This window comes from Lepus europaeus, chromosome 6 (genome assembly GCF_033115175.1).
Source record: "Lepus europaeus isolate LE1 chromosome 6, mLepTim1.pri, whole genome shotgun sequence".
NCBI classification, from domain to species: domain Eukaryota; kingdom Metazoa; phylum Chordata; class Mammalia; order Lagomorpha; family Leporidae; genus Lepus; species Lepus europaeus.
In genome coordinates this window covers 11234901-11254077 of record NC_084832.1, presented here as the reverse complement: position 1 = coordinate 11254077, position 19177 = coordinate 11234901, and the positions used below count along the sequence as shown (strand labels likewise).

The window sequence follows — 19177 nt, the reverse complement described above, 5'->3', positions numbered from 1 at the left end:
TAGTTAGATCTAATTTGTTCCCTGGAGCTTTCCCCTATTGGTGGTATTCATGTTATTTTGTAAGCAACTGCTTATAAATACCAGATTTGAATTCATGGACATTTTGTTATCATTTACAAAGAAGAAATATCCTTTAGAGCAAGGAAGTGTCTTTCTGGACTAGATGCAACTGCGCTCACCCTAGGATGATATTTCCAGGTTTGGATAACTCGGAAGAGCACAGTGGTAACAGTGTTCCTTGCAGTGTGGCTGTGGGGCCACCTGATGGGGGCTCATGTGCAGGCCTTCTTGTCCAAGTCGTGTAGATTGAGCTGTAGTCACATCCACACTAGGGGATCATAACAATACAAAGCACTGTATTGCTCTCCATGGCTATTTGTGTGTACACACACAAGTGTTTTAGTTTATGTGTGTAGGTCTTTAGAGAGAACTCTATTTGAATTCCTCTGATGTTTGGTATCAAGAATAAACACCAGCATTCTTTCATCTCTCTTTTGTTCTCTGCCTACACAGTTAAAGAATAGTTGTTAAAAGCAACGTAATGAACTCTTAAGGCTTAGCACATATGCATCGATTTGACAAACTAGCATGAAAGCACTGACTTTCATATCAGTGTGGTTAAAATCCTCCTCCTGCTTTTCTCCTTTGAAAGATCAAATTTAGATGAGGCTTGGAAAGGACAGTGGCAGATGTAGATAAAGGACACAAATTTTTCTTTTTCTTTCATGTTTTTTCCACCATTTACTTGTAATAGACCCTTATATATTATGGCAGTCTCATCTGATTCCTAAGCTCTCCTTTCTATGTCAAAGCTCAGTAGTTTCATCTGCTTTCTTATTTTAACTTTTTAATTATCTGAAAGAGAGTGGAGAGGAAGGGTGGGGGGAGGGAGTGCCCATCTGCGTTATAGAAGATCAAGATTACAGGAACTTTCCCTTATTGCTTTTACACTTGCTTTTTCTATGATCTTCATTCCTCCCAAAAAATGAAGCCTTCAAAAAAACATCCTTGGGGCTGGCACTGTGGTGTAGTGGGTCAGCATCATCCCATATGGGTACCAGTTGATTCCTGGCTGCTCCTCTTCCCATGTAGCTCTCTGCTATGGCCTGGGAAAGCAGTAGAAGATGGCTCAAGCCCTGGGGCCACTGCACCTGAATAGGAGACCTAGAGGAGGCTCTGGCTCCTGGCTTTTGGATCGGCCCAGTTCCGACCGTTTTGGCCATTTGGGGACTGAACCAGTGGGTGGAAGACCTCTCTCCCTTCCCTCTCTGCCTCTGCCTCTCTGTGACTCTGTCTTTTAAATAAATGAATCTTGTTTTTTAATCCCATGCTACTTTTTCAGGGGACACATCTCAGGAAAAGTCTAGAATGCATATATGTGGACAGTAGGAGCAGCAGTCATCCTGAACCACACACCACTCTCCCACTTCGCTATTTTCCCAAATAGGATCAAAGCCTTTTCTCCCAAAGCCAATCGCAACAATGGCACTAACTCCTAGATTCATTGTAATGTGTAAGCAGTTGGCTGCAGGTGTGTTACTGGGAGCGCTGGATGAGTTACAGCCAGGACCGGGCTGAGGCACAAGGCTGAGACGAGAGGCACAGGAATTAGGGGTTATCACACACATGACAGAAGTGAGGTCACATTAGATACGGCAGTGCCTCGAGGTGATAGGAACAGTCCTGGGGAATGTGCATTGTGGCCTTGAGTACAAGGAAGGAGTGCTGCAGTGCCTCCCTGGCAGGATTTCCCCTCCAGGATTTGTGGAAGAGCACAGACAGGGTGAAGTGATAGAAAAGGAAGGCTGCAAGAAAAGGAGGCACGTGGACTGGGAAAGCTGCGAAGGGTGAGCAAACAATAGGCTGAAAGCTCAGAGCAGGAGGAGGGAACATTGAAAATGGGGCATCGCGGTAAATGATACCCAGAGTTCTCCTTCCAGGTCTAGAGCTGCCGATTGCTTTTCTAAGAATGTTATATTTGAGATGCAGAAGTGTGTGTGTGCTCGCGTAGACAGAGGAAGAGGACAAGGGGGAGGGGAGGGGAAGGTTGCAAGGACCCATCTACTTAAGCCATCGTTGTTGCCCCCAGGATCCACACCAGCAGGAAGCTGGGATCACAGCACAGCCTGGGATTAAACCCAGACATTCTGATGTGCAACACCGGTGTCTTAACTGCCAGTCCAAGCAGCTGGTCTATGCTTTTTCCACATCTGTGAAGGCCTCCACAGTTATTCTGACTGACCACCCCCCCCCCCACCTTGATATTCATTAGTCCGATTCTAAGTCTAAATATCTTTTTTTAATGACTTCAGACTTTTGGATTCATTGGATTCCAACACCTTTTTTTTTTTTTTTTTTAAACAAAATGCTGACGTGAGTGCACTTCAGATGGAAAACGGTTGCTCTTAAACATGTGCTCCATCTACACAACCTGAGACCTTAGTTGTTGGCCCCTCTCCTGCCCCCTGGCTTGCGGTCATTCTGCCTGCCCATGGCTTGAAATACTGCCGTGTGTTACTGCCTGTGAATTCACAGTGGCAGGTAGCAAGCATCCTCTCATGTAGTTAGAGATGTCCTGGCATCCTTAGTTGCTGGGTCTTTGGTTCTAACTTCCTCAGCCATTTTGAAATTCTGAGAACAAAGAAACTCCCAGTCCTACTCGAATCTAACTGTTCTCAGTCTTACTGCTAAAGTGCCTGCTAGTGTTCCACACGTGGGACCAGGTGCGATGCTTTGTTCAACATTTTCGTGGGAGATGGAGAACTTCATTTCAGGAACATCTACAAGAAATTCAAAGCCAGTGGCTCCTATAAAATAACAGAATTGTTTGCACTTTAGGTGTTATTTTTATTTTTTTTGACAGGCAGAGTTAGTGAGAGAGAGAGACAGAGAGAAAGGTATTCCTTCTGTTGGTTCACCCACTAAATGGCCGCTATGGCCGGCGTGCTGTGCCGATCCAAAGCCCGGAGCCAGGTGCTTCTTCTGGGTCTCCCATGTGGGTGCAGGGCCCAAGCACTTGGGCCACCCTCCACTTCCTTCCTGGGCCACAGCAGAGAGCTGGACTGGAAGAGGAGCAACTGGGACTAGAACCCGGTGTGCCGGCGCAGAGGATTAGCCTAGTGAGCTGCAGTGCCGGCCAAAGTGTTGTTATATGTTTTTTTTTTTTTTCCCAAATTCTAATCAACATTTATTTTCTTTAGTGCTGATGATAGCCATCCTAATTTGTTTGGGTTTTGATTTGCATTTCCTAATCATTAGAGATGTTGAGCATCTTTTCATGTGCTTATTGATCTACTCCAAAATTTTTGACCTATACAGTGATAAGAAGGGTGTTGCTGTGAAATGAAATGGGGAATACTATGAGATGAACAGATTTTGAAGGAAAAATCCAGAGTTAAATTTGAGACACATATTATATTCCTAGTAGAGATACTGGAAAACAGCAGTTCTATAAGTCTGATATTCAAGTGACAAGTCCAGCCTGGTCATGTAAATTTAGGAGTCCTGGCAAATAGACAATGCATTAAAACATGAGATTGGGCGATATTCCAAGGGAATGTTTATAGAGAAGAGATAAAATCTTCAGCATAAGCTCTAGGATGCTCTTACTTGAAGAATGGGAGATGAGGAGGAACTAACAAACCAAGGAGGTGAGGAGGGAGCTTCAGTGATCAATGGATAGGTGTTGTACCTTGAAAGCCAAGTGAAGATAATGTGTCAAAAAGGAGGGAGTGATGTATTAGATCAATACTGCTGGACAACTGAAGAGGTAAAGACTGAGAATTGGCAACATGGAGGGTATTAGTAACCTTGATGAACTGGGTGGATTGGATTTGTTGGAGAATGTTGAACCATCCCTTCATACTATTGATGAATTCCACTTGCTCCAGGTGAATGATCTGATGTGTTGTTGGATTCAATTAGCTAGTGTTTTTTTGAGGATTTTTGCAACTCCGTTTATCAGGGATATTGCTCTATATTTCTCTGTTGTTATCTTTTTTCTTTTTTTTAACTTTTATTTCATGAATATAAATTTCCAAAGTACAGCTTATGGATTACAATGGCTTGCCCCCCCATAACTTCCCTCCCACCCGCAACCCTCCCCTTTCCCGCTCCCTCTCCCCTTTCATTCACATCATGATTCATTTTCAATTCTCTTTATATACAGAAGATCAGTTTAGTATATATTATGTAAAGATTTCAACAGTTTGCCCCCACATAGCAACACAAAGTGAAAAAATACTGTTGGAGTACTGGTTATAGCATTAAATAACAGTATACAGCACATTAAGGACAGAGATCCTACATGATATTTTTTTAAAAAATTAATTTTCTATGCAATTTCCAATTTAACACCAGGTTTTTTTTTTCATTTCCAATTATTTTTATATACAGAAGATCGATTCAGTATATGCTAAGTAAAGATTTCATCAGTTTGCACCCACACAGAAACACAAGGTGTAAAAATACTGTTTTAGTACTAGTTATAGCATCACTTCACATTGGACAACACATTAAGGACAGATCCCACATGAGACCTAAGTACACAGTGACTCCTGTTGTTGACTTAACAATTTGACACTCTTGTTTATGGCATCAGTAATCTCCCTAGGCTCTAGTCATGAGTTGCCAAGGCTATGGAAGCCTTTAGGGTTCGCCGACTTTGATCTTATTCCGATAGGGTCATAGTCAAAATGATCCAACATGGGAAGCGGGATACACAGCAGACTCATAGAATGGCAGATGTCCTAAATAGCACTCTGGCCTCAGAATCAGCCCTTAAGGCATTTGGATCTGGCTGAAGAGCCCATGAGAGTATTTTAGGCATGGAAAGCCAAGACATTCTGGCAAAAAAACAAAACAAAACAAAACAAAACAAAAAAAACAAACAAAAAACAAAAAAAAAACAAAAACAAAAAAAAACAAAAAACAAAACCTAAATGAAAGATTTCTGCGAGTGAGATCCCAGTAGAAAGAATGGGGCCATCAAAAAAGTAGGTACCTTTCTCTGAAGGGAGGAAAGAACTTCCACTTTGACTATGAGTGTTATTTTTTTTAAGAACTGCTATTTATATATGTATTTGCAGTTCAGCTCTGTTTTCAAAGTTTGTCCTAACTTACATGAGGGTTGAGAAGAAGGATAGGAATTTTTCAAACTGAGGCAAATGCCAAAAAGCCACAGAATCCAACAGCCTATGAGATGTAACTACTAACAATAAATGAGTGTAAACCATTATATTAAAAATTCTGCCACCACTCATGGCAGTTCTTTATCTTCTCTGTGTCCCCCATCAAGGAATTTTATCTTTCCTGATCTTTTTTATATATAAGAAGTTGGTCTTTAAGGATTGTAACTCCGTACAGGTTACTATTTTAGGCTAAGGGCTTTACACTAACTATGCGGTGCTTAGCAAAGAGCAAATGTGTATAAAGTACAGAGACTACTGAAGACGAGATCCTGTTTCAATGAGCTATTCCAAAATAGAAATTAAACAATCTTATTTGCAATAGAGTAAAAAGTAAAATGCTTAGGAATAACATTGAGGTGAAAGATATGAATGCTGAAAATTACAGAAGATGAAAGAAACTGAAGACACAAATATGAAGATATCCCATCTTCATATATCATAAAAATAAATATTATTAAAATGTCTTTAGTATCCTAAGTGACATATAGATTCAGTGGAATCTCTATCAAAAATCTCATTGTACTTTTCATTGGAAAAAAAAATCTAAAAATTTTCAAGTGAGCACAAGATTTTTCCAACTGTGTTACAAAGCCATAGTAATCAAAACTATTTGGTAGGGGCTGGTGCTGTGATGTAGCAGGCTAAGCCTCTGCCTGTGACGCTGACATATCAGTCCCGGTTTGTGTCTCGGCTGCCCCTCTTCCAATCCAGCCCTCTGCTTATGGCCTGGGAAAGCAGTGGAAGATGGCCCAGGAGCTTGGGCTCCTGCACCCATGTGGAAGACTGGAGGAAGTTTCTGGCTTTGGATCAGCCCAACTCTGGCCATTGTGGCCTTTTGGTAGGTCAACCAGCAGATGGAAGACTCTTCTCTCAGCCTCTCCCTCTATCTGTAACTCTCCAATAAATAAGATATTTTTAAAAATTATTGAAAAAACTATATGGTACTGGCATAAAACCAGATTCAGAGACCAATGGAATGGAATAGAAGGCCCAGAAATAAACCTACCCATTTATGGTCATCTAATCTTCAAAAACAGCACCAAAAAGAAATATGTGGAAATGCTAGTCTCTTGAAAGAATTATATTAGTGCAAATAGACACCCACATGTCAATTAAACTGAATCTTTATCTAATGGTATATACAAAATTTAACTCAAACTGTGTTAAAAACTTAAGTATAAAGCCTGAAACTATGACATTCAAACAATTAAACATAGGAGAAAATCTTTAGGACCTTGGTTTTGGTATTGAGATTTGGATATGACAGTGGAGGCACGGTTAATAAAAGAAAAAAAAGATAAAATGGGACTACATACAACTAAAAGTGTCTGCAACAGCAAAGGAAACAATCAACAAAATGAAAAAAACACCTAAAGGAGAAAATATTTATAATTCATATATCCCATAAGGTGTTAACATCTAAAATATATGAGGGACTCACAGAACTTAATAATCACTAGGGAATGAATAGACATTTTTCTAAAGATGGTATGCAAATTACCAATGGATATATGAATGAGTGCTCAACATTACTATTCAGAGGAATACAAATCAAAATCAAAATGAAATGTCACCTCATGCCTGTTGGAATGGCTACTCTCAAAAGGTCAAAAGGTAAGTGTTGGACAGGATGTGAATTAAAGTTTTATATGTTCATGGGAATGTAAATTTGCATAGCTTTTATAGTGAATGTTATAGAAGTTCCTCCCTGAAAAATTAAAAGTAGAACTACCATATGATCTAAAAATTTCTAGGTGTATAGCCAAAGGAAATAAAAGCGGTATCTCAAATAGCTATCTGCTCTCTCATTGCAGCATTTTTTACAATAGCAAGTATATTGCATCATTTTTTTTAACAGTGAATATATATGTAGACAACCTAAGTGTCAACAGATGAATGTGTAAAGAAAACATGGTGTAGATGCACAATGGTGGACATTGTGCTAAGTGAAACAAGCCAGACACAGAACAGCAAATACTGCATGATTTTACTCATTCGTATGTGGAATCTTAAAATGTCAAACTCATAGGAACAGAGAGAGCAAAGGTAGTTGTTTAGCAGGGATTCAGGGATGGGGAGGTAGGGAGATGTTGGTCAAAGTATACAGATTTTCAATATCTTGAGATGAATGAGTTAAGGAGAGCTAATGTTCAGCATAATCTTAGTTACTAACAGTACACTGAATACTTGAAATTTATGAGTAGGGTAGATCTTGAGTATTCTCACCGTATACCCACACACAAAAAAATTATTGTGTGAGATGACAGATGTGTTAATAAATTTATTGTGTTAATTATTCCAGTGTGCATAAATGTATCAAAAATCAAGTTGTACATCTTATTAAATCTGTACACTATTTTCCTTTATATCTCCATAAAGCTGAAAAATTAAAGATCAATCCCTCCCAAATTCTAGATTTTACTCCTTTTGTGAGTTTGTGTCCTTCACCCTCAATTTTTCTATGGTTGTGGGAGTTTAGTGAAAAAGATGGCTGAATTACTCATTAGAAAAATGAATCTTACTTGGAGCCGGTGCCGTGACTCACTAGGTTAATCTTCCACCTTGCAGCACCGGCATCCTATATGGCCGCCGGGTTCTAGTCCCAATTGCTCTTCTTCCACTCCAGCTCTCTGCTATGGCCCCGGAGGGCAGCGGAGGAAGGCCCAGGTGCTTGGGCCCCTGCACACACATGGGAGACCAGGAGGAAGCACCTGGCTCCTGGCTTCGGATTGGCGCAGTGCTGGCCATAGCGGCCATTTGGGGAGTGAACCAATGGAAGGAAGACCTTTCTTTTTGTCTCTCCCTCTCACTGTAACTCTACCTAACAAATAAAAAAAAACAAAAACAAAAACAAACCGAATCTTGCTTCAGAAATAGATTATCCATTTGCAATGACTTTTGTCCCTATGAGTTAACTGCCAAATCTATCCAATATTCCTTTCAGGCCCCCAGCAGGTACATGTAATCCCATGCATCTGGATTTTGATAGACCCCAAGTTTTGCTCTGCTAACCTATTTATCTTGTTTGTATTTGTTGAGTTTCTTCACCTATCATGATCCATTAATATAAATCAGCGATTAAGAATTTGGGGAAAAATGTGCCTTTGCTTTACTGTTTTATGCTTTAAGATCCTGACTCATTTGCGAAAGCCTCTGTTGGAATGAAAATTAATTCTGACTTCATTATCTTTATATATACTTTATTTTTTGCTGTCATTCTGTAGGTCACGGGCAGTGTAATTGTGGAAGATGTGACTGCAAAACCGGCTGGTACGGGAAAAAGTGTGAGCATCCACGTTCCTGCCCACTGTCGGCTGAGGAGAGCATCGCGAAGTGTCGGGGAAGCTCTGACCTGCCTTGCTCCGGGAGGGGTAAGTGAGGTCTTTCAGGGTTTGCCATCAACTCTCAGTTGCTGGTCTCAAGTGCATTCAGTCCGTGTATATCTTGTTTGTAAGCCTAGCAGCTCAGATGCTGCTTGGGACAACCCCATTCCACATCACAGTCCCACCACTGCTCCTGGTTCCAGCTGCCTGCTAACATGTACCATAGGAGGCAGTGGTTATGGCTTAAGCAGTTGAGTCCATGCCACTCATGAGGGAGGCTTAGTTTCTGGTTCTGGGCTTCTGCCTGGTTCAGCCTTGGCCATTGCAAGGAATGATCTAATTTCTATGAGTGAATATACGTGGAGAAATATGTTTGTCTCTCTCTCTCTCTCTCGCTCGCTCGCTCTCGCTCTCTATCTCCCCGACCCCGCCCTGCCCTCTGCCCTCTCCCCTTTCCCCTCCCTCCGTCTCTCCCTCCTCCAACCCACAAATCAGTCTACTTTAGCTTTGAGGTATGTTCAATTTCAGTTTCGTTCACTATTATACTTTAAAAACCCACTAGTTTGGATTTTTGCCTAAAGCTTTCTGAACAAGACCATCTAATTGCCCAGTGACATTTATGAGAACTGATAACATTATTTTGAGGAGATTGTTGGCTTTTGAAAAAGCATGACATAAAACAGATCGCTATGATTAAGCTTTTGTTGTTTTAGGAGGCCTGTAACCTCAGGTGCACTCTGATTATCGGGGTCAATACGAATTTTTGGAGAACAGGGATTCTATTCTGTTCTTTCTGATTTATCAAAATAAATACAGTTTCACCTCTGGTGTGAGAATTGCAAAATCAGTATGAAATGTTGTTTTTGGAAGCACTGGTCATTGAAGTTATTATAAATTTTGTTCATGAAAGATAAAAAGTAAACGCTTCCTTTACTTATGTTAGATCAGAAATTTAATTTTATTTTTCATCTTTCTTTTTAAAAAACATTCTTTCTTAAGGAAAACACACTTTACATATCAAAATTTCAAAGTGTAAGACTTAGTGATTTTAATATGGAGGGTCTTTTAAAAGCTTATGGCAAATGAGTATTCTAAAAAAATTATGCATGGATATCTAAACCTTTTTGCCCCAAAATAAACATCTTTTAATATCATCTCCAAGGAATATTTGCAGTACCTTATATATTCATTGAATTAGACATCACCACTTAGTTCTAATTCCAGAAAACTTTCATCGCCATGAACAGAAACCTTGTACCCCATAGCAGTCACTTTCTATTCTCTTGTCTCCCAGACCCCAGGCGGTGCTGATCAACTTTCCCTATGGATTTGCAGATTCTGGATGTTTGATACAAATGGAGTCATAAAACATGTGGCCTCTTTTGTGCCTGGCTTTTCTTAGTGCAACGTTTCCAGCTTTTATCAGTGTGCTCACACCTATTAGTTCTTTGTTCTCTTTTATTACTGGATTCATTGCATGGATACATCACGTTGTTTATGCTTAATCCCTGATGGGCATTGGGGCAGTCGGGAGGCTTCTACTTTTGGCCATCATGAGTAATGCAGCTGTGAACATTCCAAAGCAAGTTTTTGTGTACATTTGTGTTTTACCTTCTTTGGGGTATAGACCTGTGGTTGGCATTACTGAGTAACTCTGTGGGTAACTTTTTGAGGTACTGCAAGACTACCTTTAGTAGCTCCACTGTTTTGCAATCCTACCAGCACTGAAGAACATTCCACTTCTCCACATCCTTGCTATCTCTTGTTGTCGTCTTTTTGTGTGCTTGTAATTTTCTTTGTATAGAAAATTCTCCAAGTTCCCATGATTATGTTGTAACATATTTCCTCATATCCAGTATTGGATATTTGGGCTTTTTCTCATACCTAACATTTTCCTCTAATGATTGTAAATAGGAGAGTAGAATATAAGAGCTTTTTTAAAAAAATTCAAAAGTACCTTTGATCATCCTCATTTTTACCACTGACTAACCACAGGCAGGGGCCACTCTTCTCCCTGCACCTGATAATGTTGGGAAGGTTATGCTTTTGAAGTAACAAAGATTGAACATGGCTATCTCTCGGGCTATTACTTATAAATGAGCATCTCTCAGTCTGTTATTTGCTCACACTTATAATCTACAGAAAAGTTAGTGTACTTTATACACATTTACACAGACTTTATTCTGTCCAGCTGTATTAAAACATGGACATAGAAAAGTTAGTTAATATCTTTTTACAAAAAGTATCTTTTCAGAACTTTATGATAATGTGGGAATATTCCATTCTAAACTGAAAACCTTGAGAGAAAAAAGAACTTCATCTCAAAATAGATACTCATTCTTGAGAATATTTTTCTAGTTATATTCACTTTATCAAAGTTTAGGTGCCAGGATTTTTGCTGTTATATTAAAACACAAAGAGGCCTGACATTTGAAAATATTGTTAAGACAAGTCACATTCTGTAAAATCGTTAACCTCACTAGGCCATGTTGCTAGTAGAGGTATGTAGACTAGAAACCCAGTAGTGTTATGCACTTCTTATTTTAAACAAAGAGCAAAAATATACTTTCATAAATGCATTTATAAAGTTAATAATTATGTAATAGAAAAATAAGAAAACCATATAAAATAGCTCTCGTAGATTATTTAAATATATCATGTGCTAATGGATTTTCATTAGTGTAGATTTTTTTCTTTCTTTCTTTTTTTTTTTTTTTGACAGGCAGAATTAGAGAAAGGTCTTACTTCCATTGGTTCACTCCCCAAATGTCCCTGCTGCCGGCGCGCCACGCCCATCTGAAGCCAGGAGCCAGGTGCTTCCTCCTGGTCTCCCATGCAGGTGCAGGGCCCAAGCACTTGGGCCATCCTCTGCTGCCCTCCCAGGCCACAGTAGAGAGCTGGACTGGAAGAGGAGCAACCGGGACTAGAACCCGGAAGTGTAAATTTTTTAATCTCTAGAATAAGCACTAGAAAATTATTTGTGACTGATACATACTGACCTTTAACAATTCTGATGTTTATTCTTCAAACACAGACTTATTTCTTATCTTTGTTAAGGTTCACTAATTATTTAGCTACTGTCTTTAGCAATAGGGTATATTTAAATGTTAATATATAGGTGCAGACTGGGTACATAAAACAATGATTTTATAATAATTTTACTGTTCATTCAAGACTCTGGGAGTGAGGTTGTCTGGCAGTGAAATGAAGGTGTAGATGAGTGACGAGTCTCCCAGGGAATCGAAACAAAGTGTAAGGATTTTCAGCAGGAACAGCAAGGATTACTGGTGGCCAGTCCAGGGCTGCAGACCATGGACAGAGGCTCCTCTCTTCTCCCAGTGCTGGATCTGCAAATGCTGTGGCAGGGCGTGTTGTGAAGCACACTGCTGATAGGCAGACTTTGAACGGATTAGTTTTGCGATTTATGAATGAAAATTGCAGTTGTGTTTACCTGAGGAAAGCAGTGACAAGGCCCATCAGTTCTCCAGTTGTCCTCCTGGTAGAATGGACGGAACTCCTGAGGGACAAGGGGAAGGCATTTTCCACCGGAAATTAAATTACATGCTTGTTCTGCTGGTCATGACTGAGTGTGATCATTGCGTGCGGAAGGTTGGATAACTTCTATATCTCTTCTTAAACTCCCTGCCAATCCTGATTCCTCACTGGTGTTTATTATTGTCTACCTTATCTTAATAGGTGACTTCAAAAGGTTCATGGAAAAACTGGAATTAAAAGATAAATTTATTTCAGTGCAAAAAAATGTTGAAATCCATACATGTGTTTAGTCTTTAGAAAATCCATGGAAATATGTATTATAGAAAAAGCAATGGATGGATTTCAAAACTGTTTAGCATCTAAATAAGCATATCTTTTAAGTCCATGCCTATGTGAACTGCTTTGAATTTTTCTTATATAATACAGGCTTGTTAATCCCAATTTCTGCTCCTGGGAGATGGACTGTGGCCCACTTTATTCTCATGTCAATGTGCTGCTCAGAAACTAGTAGTAGCTTATCATAGACTGCATTATAACTTTCAACTCCTCATGACTTAATGTGTTCTTATTATTATTGAAGTTCTCTTGACCATGAGTCGGGCTTTGACCAGAAAGGATAAACAGACGTAAAGAGTGTCATTTTGAGCAGAAGCTTTAAGAGGCGATGAGAAACCTGCTATCCTTACCCACCTTGGGGCCTAGGAACCTGCAGGGTGTGGAAAGGTGCTGTTCTCTCACCTGGCTCCCTGAAGGAGGGTGGCACTTAGAAACATCTGCCCACCCACCAGGGAGCTGGGATGTGGATAAGAAGGAAACTGTAGTTGTTTTAAGACACTGAGATTTTGGTTGTTTTGCTGTTGTAGCCAAACTCCTGATACTTTCTTCACATAAGAAAATTTAGAAACATGGGGCGGGTGTTGTGGCGCAGCATCAGCATTCCATATGGGCACTGGTTTATGTCCCGGTTGCTGCTCTGCCCATCTGACTGCATACTAATGGCCTGGACAAAGCAGCAGACGATAGTACAGGCTTGGGTTCCTGCCACTTATGTGCGAGACCCAAATGAAGCTCCTGGCTCCTGACTTCAGCATGTCCCGGCCCTGGCCATTATAGTCATCTGGAGAATGAACTAGCAGGTAGAAGATCTCACTTTCTCTGCAACTCTGACTTTCAATCAATCAATCAATGAATATATAAATAAATAAATGTTCTTAAAATTAGGAAAAATGATTAAGCCAAAGCAAAGAAACAAACAAAAAAACCACAATAATCACTGAAATCTAAATAGATTTAAAGAGTAGAGAGGCTTGGGTTGGTGTTGTGGCATAGTGGTATAGGCATTGCCAGCTGCTCCACTTCCAATCCAGGTTCCTGCTAATGCACCCGAGAAAGCAGCAGAAGATGGCCCAAGTACTTGGACCCATGCACCCACATGGGAGACCCAGATGAGGCTCCTGGTTTGGCCTGGCCCCGTGTTGGCCAAAAGGCCATCTGGGGGAGTGAGTCAGTGGACAGTTTCTGTCTCTCTCCATCCCCCTGTAACTCTGCATTAAAAATAATTTCTTTTTAAATTGAGACTTGAAACTACAGATATATATTCTCAGTATCAATGTGTAAATCAAAGTAATTATAAACTTGTGTACATTTTACAAATTTTATATACTTGCTGTTCTATCAGCAGTATTTGTATGCACTTATTCAACAGATAGAATTCTAAGAACATTGTACATATTCTTTTTAATTTCCCCAAAACACAATGAGACAGGAAGAAGTATGCATTCTTTTTAACAGAGAAATATATCAGAAATTTGAAACTTCCTATCTTATTTAAAAATATTTATTTATGTGACAGGCAGAGTTACAGGGAGAGAGAGAGAGACAGAGATCTTCCCTCCACTGTTTTTCTTCCCAGTTAACCACAATAGCCATGACTGGACCAGGCAAAACCAGGAGCTTTTCTGAATGCTTTCCATCTTATAGAAGTTCCATAAGTAGATGTTTCCTGAAAATTACCTATGTATGTTTGTATGTGTGGATGTATGTATGTATTTGAAAGACAGAGTTGTGGAGAGAGGAAGAGACAGCAAGTAAGAGGTCTTCCATCTGCTTGTTCACTCCCAAATGACCACCATGGCTGGAGCTGGACCAGTTAGCACAGAGCTGCTTCTGAGTCTCCCATGTGGATGGCAGAGGCCCAAATACTTGGATCATCTTCTGCTCCTTTCCCAGGGAGCTGGCTGGGAAGTAGAGCAACTGGGAACTGAACTGGTACCCACACGAGATGGTAGTGTCACAGGCAGCGGCTTAACCTGCTAGGCAACAATGCTGGCCCCACAAGTTTTAATACAAATACTTAAGACTATTTCAAAAATACTTTGAAATATTTAAGAATATTTCAAAATGTCTGTAGAAAAATGCAATTCACAGGTAGACTTTTTGGATCCAAAATCGTTTTGAAACCCCATTTGTAGATTTTTTGAAACATGGATTTTCCATGAACTTTTTGAAGATTTCCCTCCACTGTGCATGGATTTCGATTTATTTTCTCACCAAAAATCAACTCACCTTTTAATTTAATTTTTCATAGAATTTTCGAAGTACTCTTGTGTAGGCCTTGTGACTCCAGAGCTGTTGTTTTAGATAATTAACTGGTTCTTTTAACATGCCAAGTTGCTGAACTATTTTAATGAATATATTTCCTTGTTGCAAATATACTACTATAAAGTTATTGTAATAGCCGCATGGTATTTTATTATATGGTTGTAGTAAAATAATTTAACCAGTCCTCTGATATTTGAAATCTGTATTGTCTCTGATTCTACTGAAGTTCTCAATGCCATAATTTACATTCACATAACCAAACTTGTGCCCAGATCCTTAATTCTGAGATGTAAAAGCCATTAATTTAAATGAATTAAAACAGGTTAGATATTTTGAATAAAAAAGTGCCACATTTATATTCTGCAGAAAAGTTTTATCAGTATACTCTCCTACACAATCATGAGATTCTCTCTTCCCACCAATAGAGATATTTATAACAGTGAGCTCTTTTTTGTGTATTTTCCTCTTAGTGTTATTAGCTTTTGCCATTTATCAAACTCCTTTCATTGACTTCCATAATCATCAAAACAAATGATTTATCTGCAGGCATTATTATTCAGAGGGTTGTGTTTGCAGACTGGTGCCTTTGATTATCATTTGTCCTTGTGTCTAAGTCATCTTTTTGTTTGGTACTGCAGTCCCCTGTGCTTCCATTGCCTGTCCTCTTTGACCTTTGTTTTTCATTTATCAGACTTGTTCTAAGAGGTGTTGCATATGTTTTAGTTCTTAAACACACATGACCATACACCCTCAAAGGAAAGGTGTGAAATGAAGGAAGAATGATGAATTGATTCTAATTATTTAGTATCGTTGCTTCAAGAAAATAGGAATCATGTCCTCATTTTTATCAATTAGCGTACTTTAATTAATGAATTAAGAAGTCCTTTCTGTAGTCTTACCTAGAAACATACTTTCAAAGAAGAATGGCCTGCCAAGTTCCGACCATCTGGAGATTTTTTTTTTCAACTGAAATTATAATTTATATCTCCTTTTTAATGATATACCACATGTTTAAATTTTCTTGTTTTTATTTACCAGGCTATTTTCCATGATATGTGCTTGCTCTTTTTCATTATTTATTTAACTTTGAAAAAATAGGAATTTGGAAAAACAAATCATTAGCGTTCTTGTTCACGTTCACAGAGTTGCTGTTTGTTTGGACCAGAGAAAAAGTTTAAAACTTGGAAGTCTTTCAGACATTTCAGTTATATGCCATACCACATGTAGTGATTTTGATTATATCTTCAGAATCCTCTGTGGCCAACATCTTACCATGAGTTAACCATAGTTAGACATGGAGTGGTCAGTGGACAAGGGAACCCAGCGTAGAAGTTATTCCTGATTCAAGTGCGCATTAGCCTGGCTGTATTCTGAGTGGCCCTGGTAGGTTAATCCACTCCTTCTGCCAGTATGTGCGGACCCTGGAAGACTCATGCACTAAGCTCTGGCATTTGAAACCTAGCTTTTACAGATTATATCCAAAATAATGAAGAAAGAACTCGGCAAAGTTAGTTTCTTTTCTCTGCCTTATCCAGGAGGAATTGGTCCTGCTTTCACTGGGAACCAAATGGGGAAAACTATACATGTAATCATGTCTGGAGCCAAAATCTGGACTTCATCTTATTTACAGACACCGAATAATGAGGGATTGGCCTATGGACCATCAGGGAAGCATCCATGCCTTTGTGAGCACACTATGAACTTGCAGTGTTCACTACTTAAGACTTTTGTATGCTTTATTCCTAATGGAATAACTCATAATGATGTAGTATCTAGAAAGAAAGCTTTTTGAAAAATTTACTAGAATTTTTTCAGAGATTTATTTGAAAGAGATACAGAGAGAAGAGACAGAGAATCTTCCATCCTCTGGTTCTCTCCCCAGATGGCCACAACAACCAAGGCTAGGCCAGGCCAAAGCCATAAGTTTCATCCAGGTTTCCTATGTGGGTGGCAGGGACCCAAACACTTGGCCCATCTTCCACTGCTTTTCCCAGGCCATTAGCCAGGAGTTGGATTAGAAGTGGAGAAGCTTGGACTCCAACTGGCACCCCTATGGGATGCCGGTGCTTTTGGGAGGCAGCTTTACACACCACAGTACTTTTTAGGGTCCTTAAACTCTACATGTGTCCTACATTTCACAAAATCTTTGGAATGTAACTGTGGTTTATTATGATTTCATTAAAGGTAGCATTGAGATAAAAGTATTAGAATCCATTGAGGACTCAATAAAGTGCCCCAGCATCCTTTCTTTATGTCTTCATGCTTGGACTTCTCTGTCTTTAGAAATCGTATATTCCCATGAAGAAGGCCAAAGTGCAGGTGCCCAGATGTGATTTGCTGCAAGGTCCTGATTAAATCCAGGATTAAATATTCAGGTTATGATGAGGCCACAATTTATTAGAAGTAGAATTTACATATATTAAAGGGAGTTGCTCAAGAAAACGGCAGCCACGTTGAATAGAAGTCGTCACAAAAGGTGATTATTCAGAAAGATCCCTTTCCTGGCAATAATGATTTATGTTCCTTATTTTCTCCATTTGATTTTTTGATTTTCTTGCTGATTTTTCTGTTCAACAGAAGAGAGATGAAAAAACAATTTTATATATTTTAAATGATAGAAAACAATTCAGTGGTGAGTAATAATCATGGTATCTTTAATTAGCTGAGATTTTTCCAATCCATAGTTCCAAACACTATTTCACTACCAAGTTAGACACTATTTTAGTTCACGTTCAGTCAATAATCTTGTTTAAATCTTTTATCTATGCCAACAAAACATTTTTGCATCAAAGATAGGAATTGATCCAAGTAAATAGATAATTTTATTACATTTTGCCTCAGTTTTATCTGGTAAATTGAAAACCAGTGAAATTCCTTGGCCAAGAAAACTTCCTAGTAAATAGTGCAGCAAATATTGTCAAAACCTATTTGAAATGAAAATAGAAAATTGGTCATGAATTCAATCCCAATTTCTTTAAGCAAGCTTAAAATGAAGTATGTGACAACTATGACAATTTTGTTACTATGGTTATATATTTATTTATATTAGAACGCTAAAATTATACTGGAAGATGTGGTGTGGAACTCTATCATTTTTTTACCCAAGCTTATTCAATACAAACAGGCAAAGCAAATGTATTATTTTTTTTTAGCAGGATAAAACCCGATCTGGTTATCAGCCATAATCTTTATGGACTCACAGCTTTCACAGATGTTCCTTTTAATAGAGAATCAATGAGGCGAGGTGTGATTGCTGTGTCTAGGATTTAGGGTCATATGGCTGACCAGAACTCTATGATTCTGCTCCCAGCTGTGTAAGATTTTGGGCTCGGTCACTGTGCTAGAGTTGTAAATGGATACAGAAATTTAATATATACTCACTTTACCATGTAAACATTATGTGCATCATATTTTCCTAAATGATGTTGTTTATCAAATTTATTATTTATAATTTCTCTCCCATGTATCTTTGTGCTAAGCCGGGGTCAAGAAATTAGAATGAGTAGGTCTGTCTGCTGTTTTTGTAAATAAAGTTTTATTGAAACATAGTCATACCTATTTGTTTACCTATGGCTGTTTTCTTGTTACAGTGAATTCAGTAGTTGCCAGAGAAAATGTTCTACAAAGCCTGAATTATTTTCTATCTAACCCTTTACAGACAAAAGTTGTTGATCCCTGCATCAAACATTGTGATAAATGTGATGAATGTTTTGGGAGAACGGATTGAGAATCGAAGGATGTTTGCTCTATCTGTGTCCAAATAGTTTCATGAAATGAATGACACTAGAATTGAATCTACAGGGAGGAGTAGTGTTAGATAATAACTTAGGAAAAAGGGCGTTGCAGGTAGAGGGAACAGCATGGGTAGAAGCGTTGAGGTAAAACGGGAGTAACTTGTGTAGGTAATGGGAAGTAAGCTCACTTTCAGTGACATACAGAGAATAAGAGTGGAGGGACACAGCCTAAGGGCAAATATGTCTCCACTCACTCCACTGGGCCTCTTCCCATATTGTGATAGATTTGGGACACAAAAGGCCACTTCTTTGTGGCATTCTGATTCTCACAACTGCCTTATGAGATTGTCAGAAAGAAGCACACAGAGGTAAGTACAGATTGTAATTACACCAAAATGTGTCATAGATAAGCCAGGTTCACATTGCTTACAGCCCACCTGTTGCTTCCTTACTACAATGCTGAATGTAACTAAAGTTACTGAAACCCAAATCTTCCCATAAACAAGCCAGATACTTTATAACCCTCTCATATGCCTGCCTTTCTCCTTCTTGCCCTTCAAGTCGTATTTTTCTTATCTACCACAAGAATGTGAGAAAACAAAAACAAATACAAAATTGTTTCATTCAAAGCTGTTCATATCAGCAAAGTATTGAAACGACATCTGTTGAGCAGTCTGATTATTGTTTTGAGAGTCATAATCTTTAGACACTGGCTACGTGTATACACACTTGCATGTTTCAAATGGCAAGGGAACATTGTGCAGCAGTTAGGTGAGCCAGGGTTACTGGATTACTATTGTGAGTAGACTCCAACTTAATCTATGCTTTGCTGCTA

At 39.0% G+C, this 19177-nt stretch overlaps 1 protein-coding gene across 1 annotated transcript in view; it reads left to right on the top strand.

The window, feature by feature from the left end:
- Positions 1–19177, top strand: part of ITGBL1 (integrin subunit beta like 1) — a 273833-nt gene that overhangs the window by 146222 nt on the left and 108434 nt on the right. Inside the window, exon 7 of the mRNA XM_062195263.1 lies at positions 8414–8560. Within this exon, the coding sequence (XP_062051247.1) occupies positions 8414–8560 (147 nt within the window). The remainder of the gene's footprint in view (positions 1–8413; positions 8561–19177) is intronic.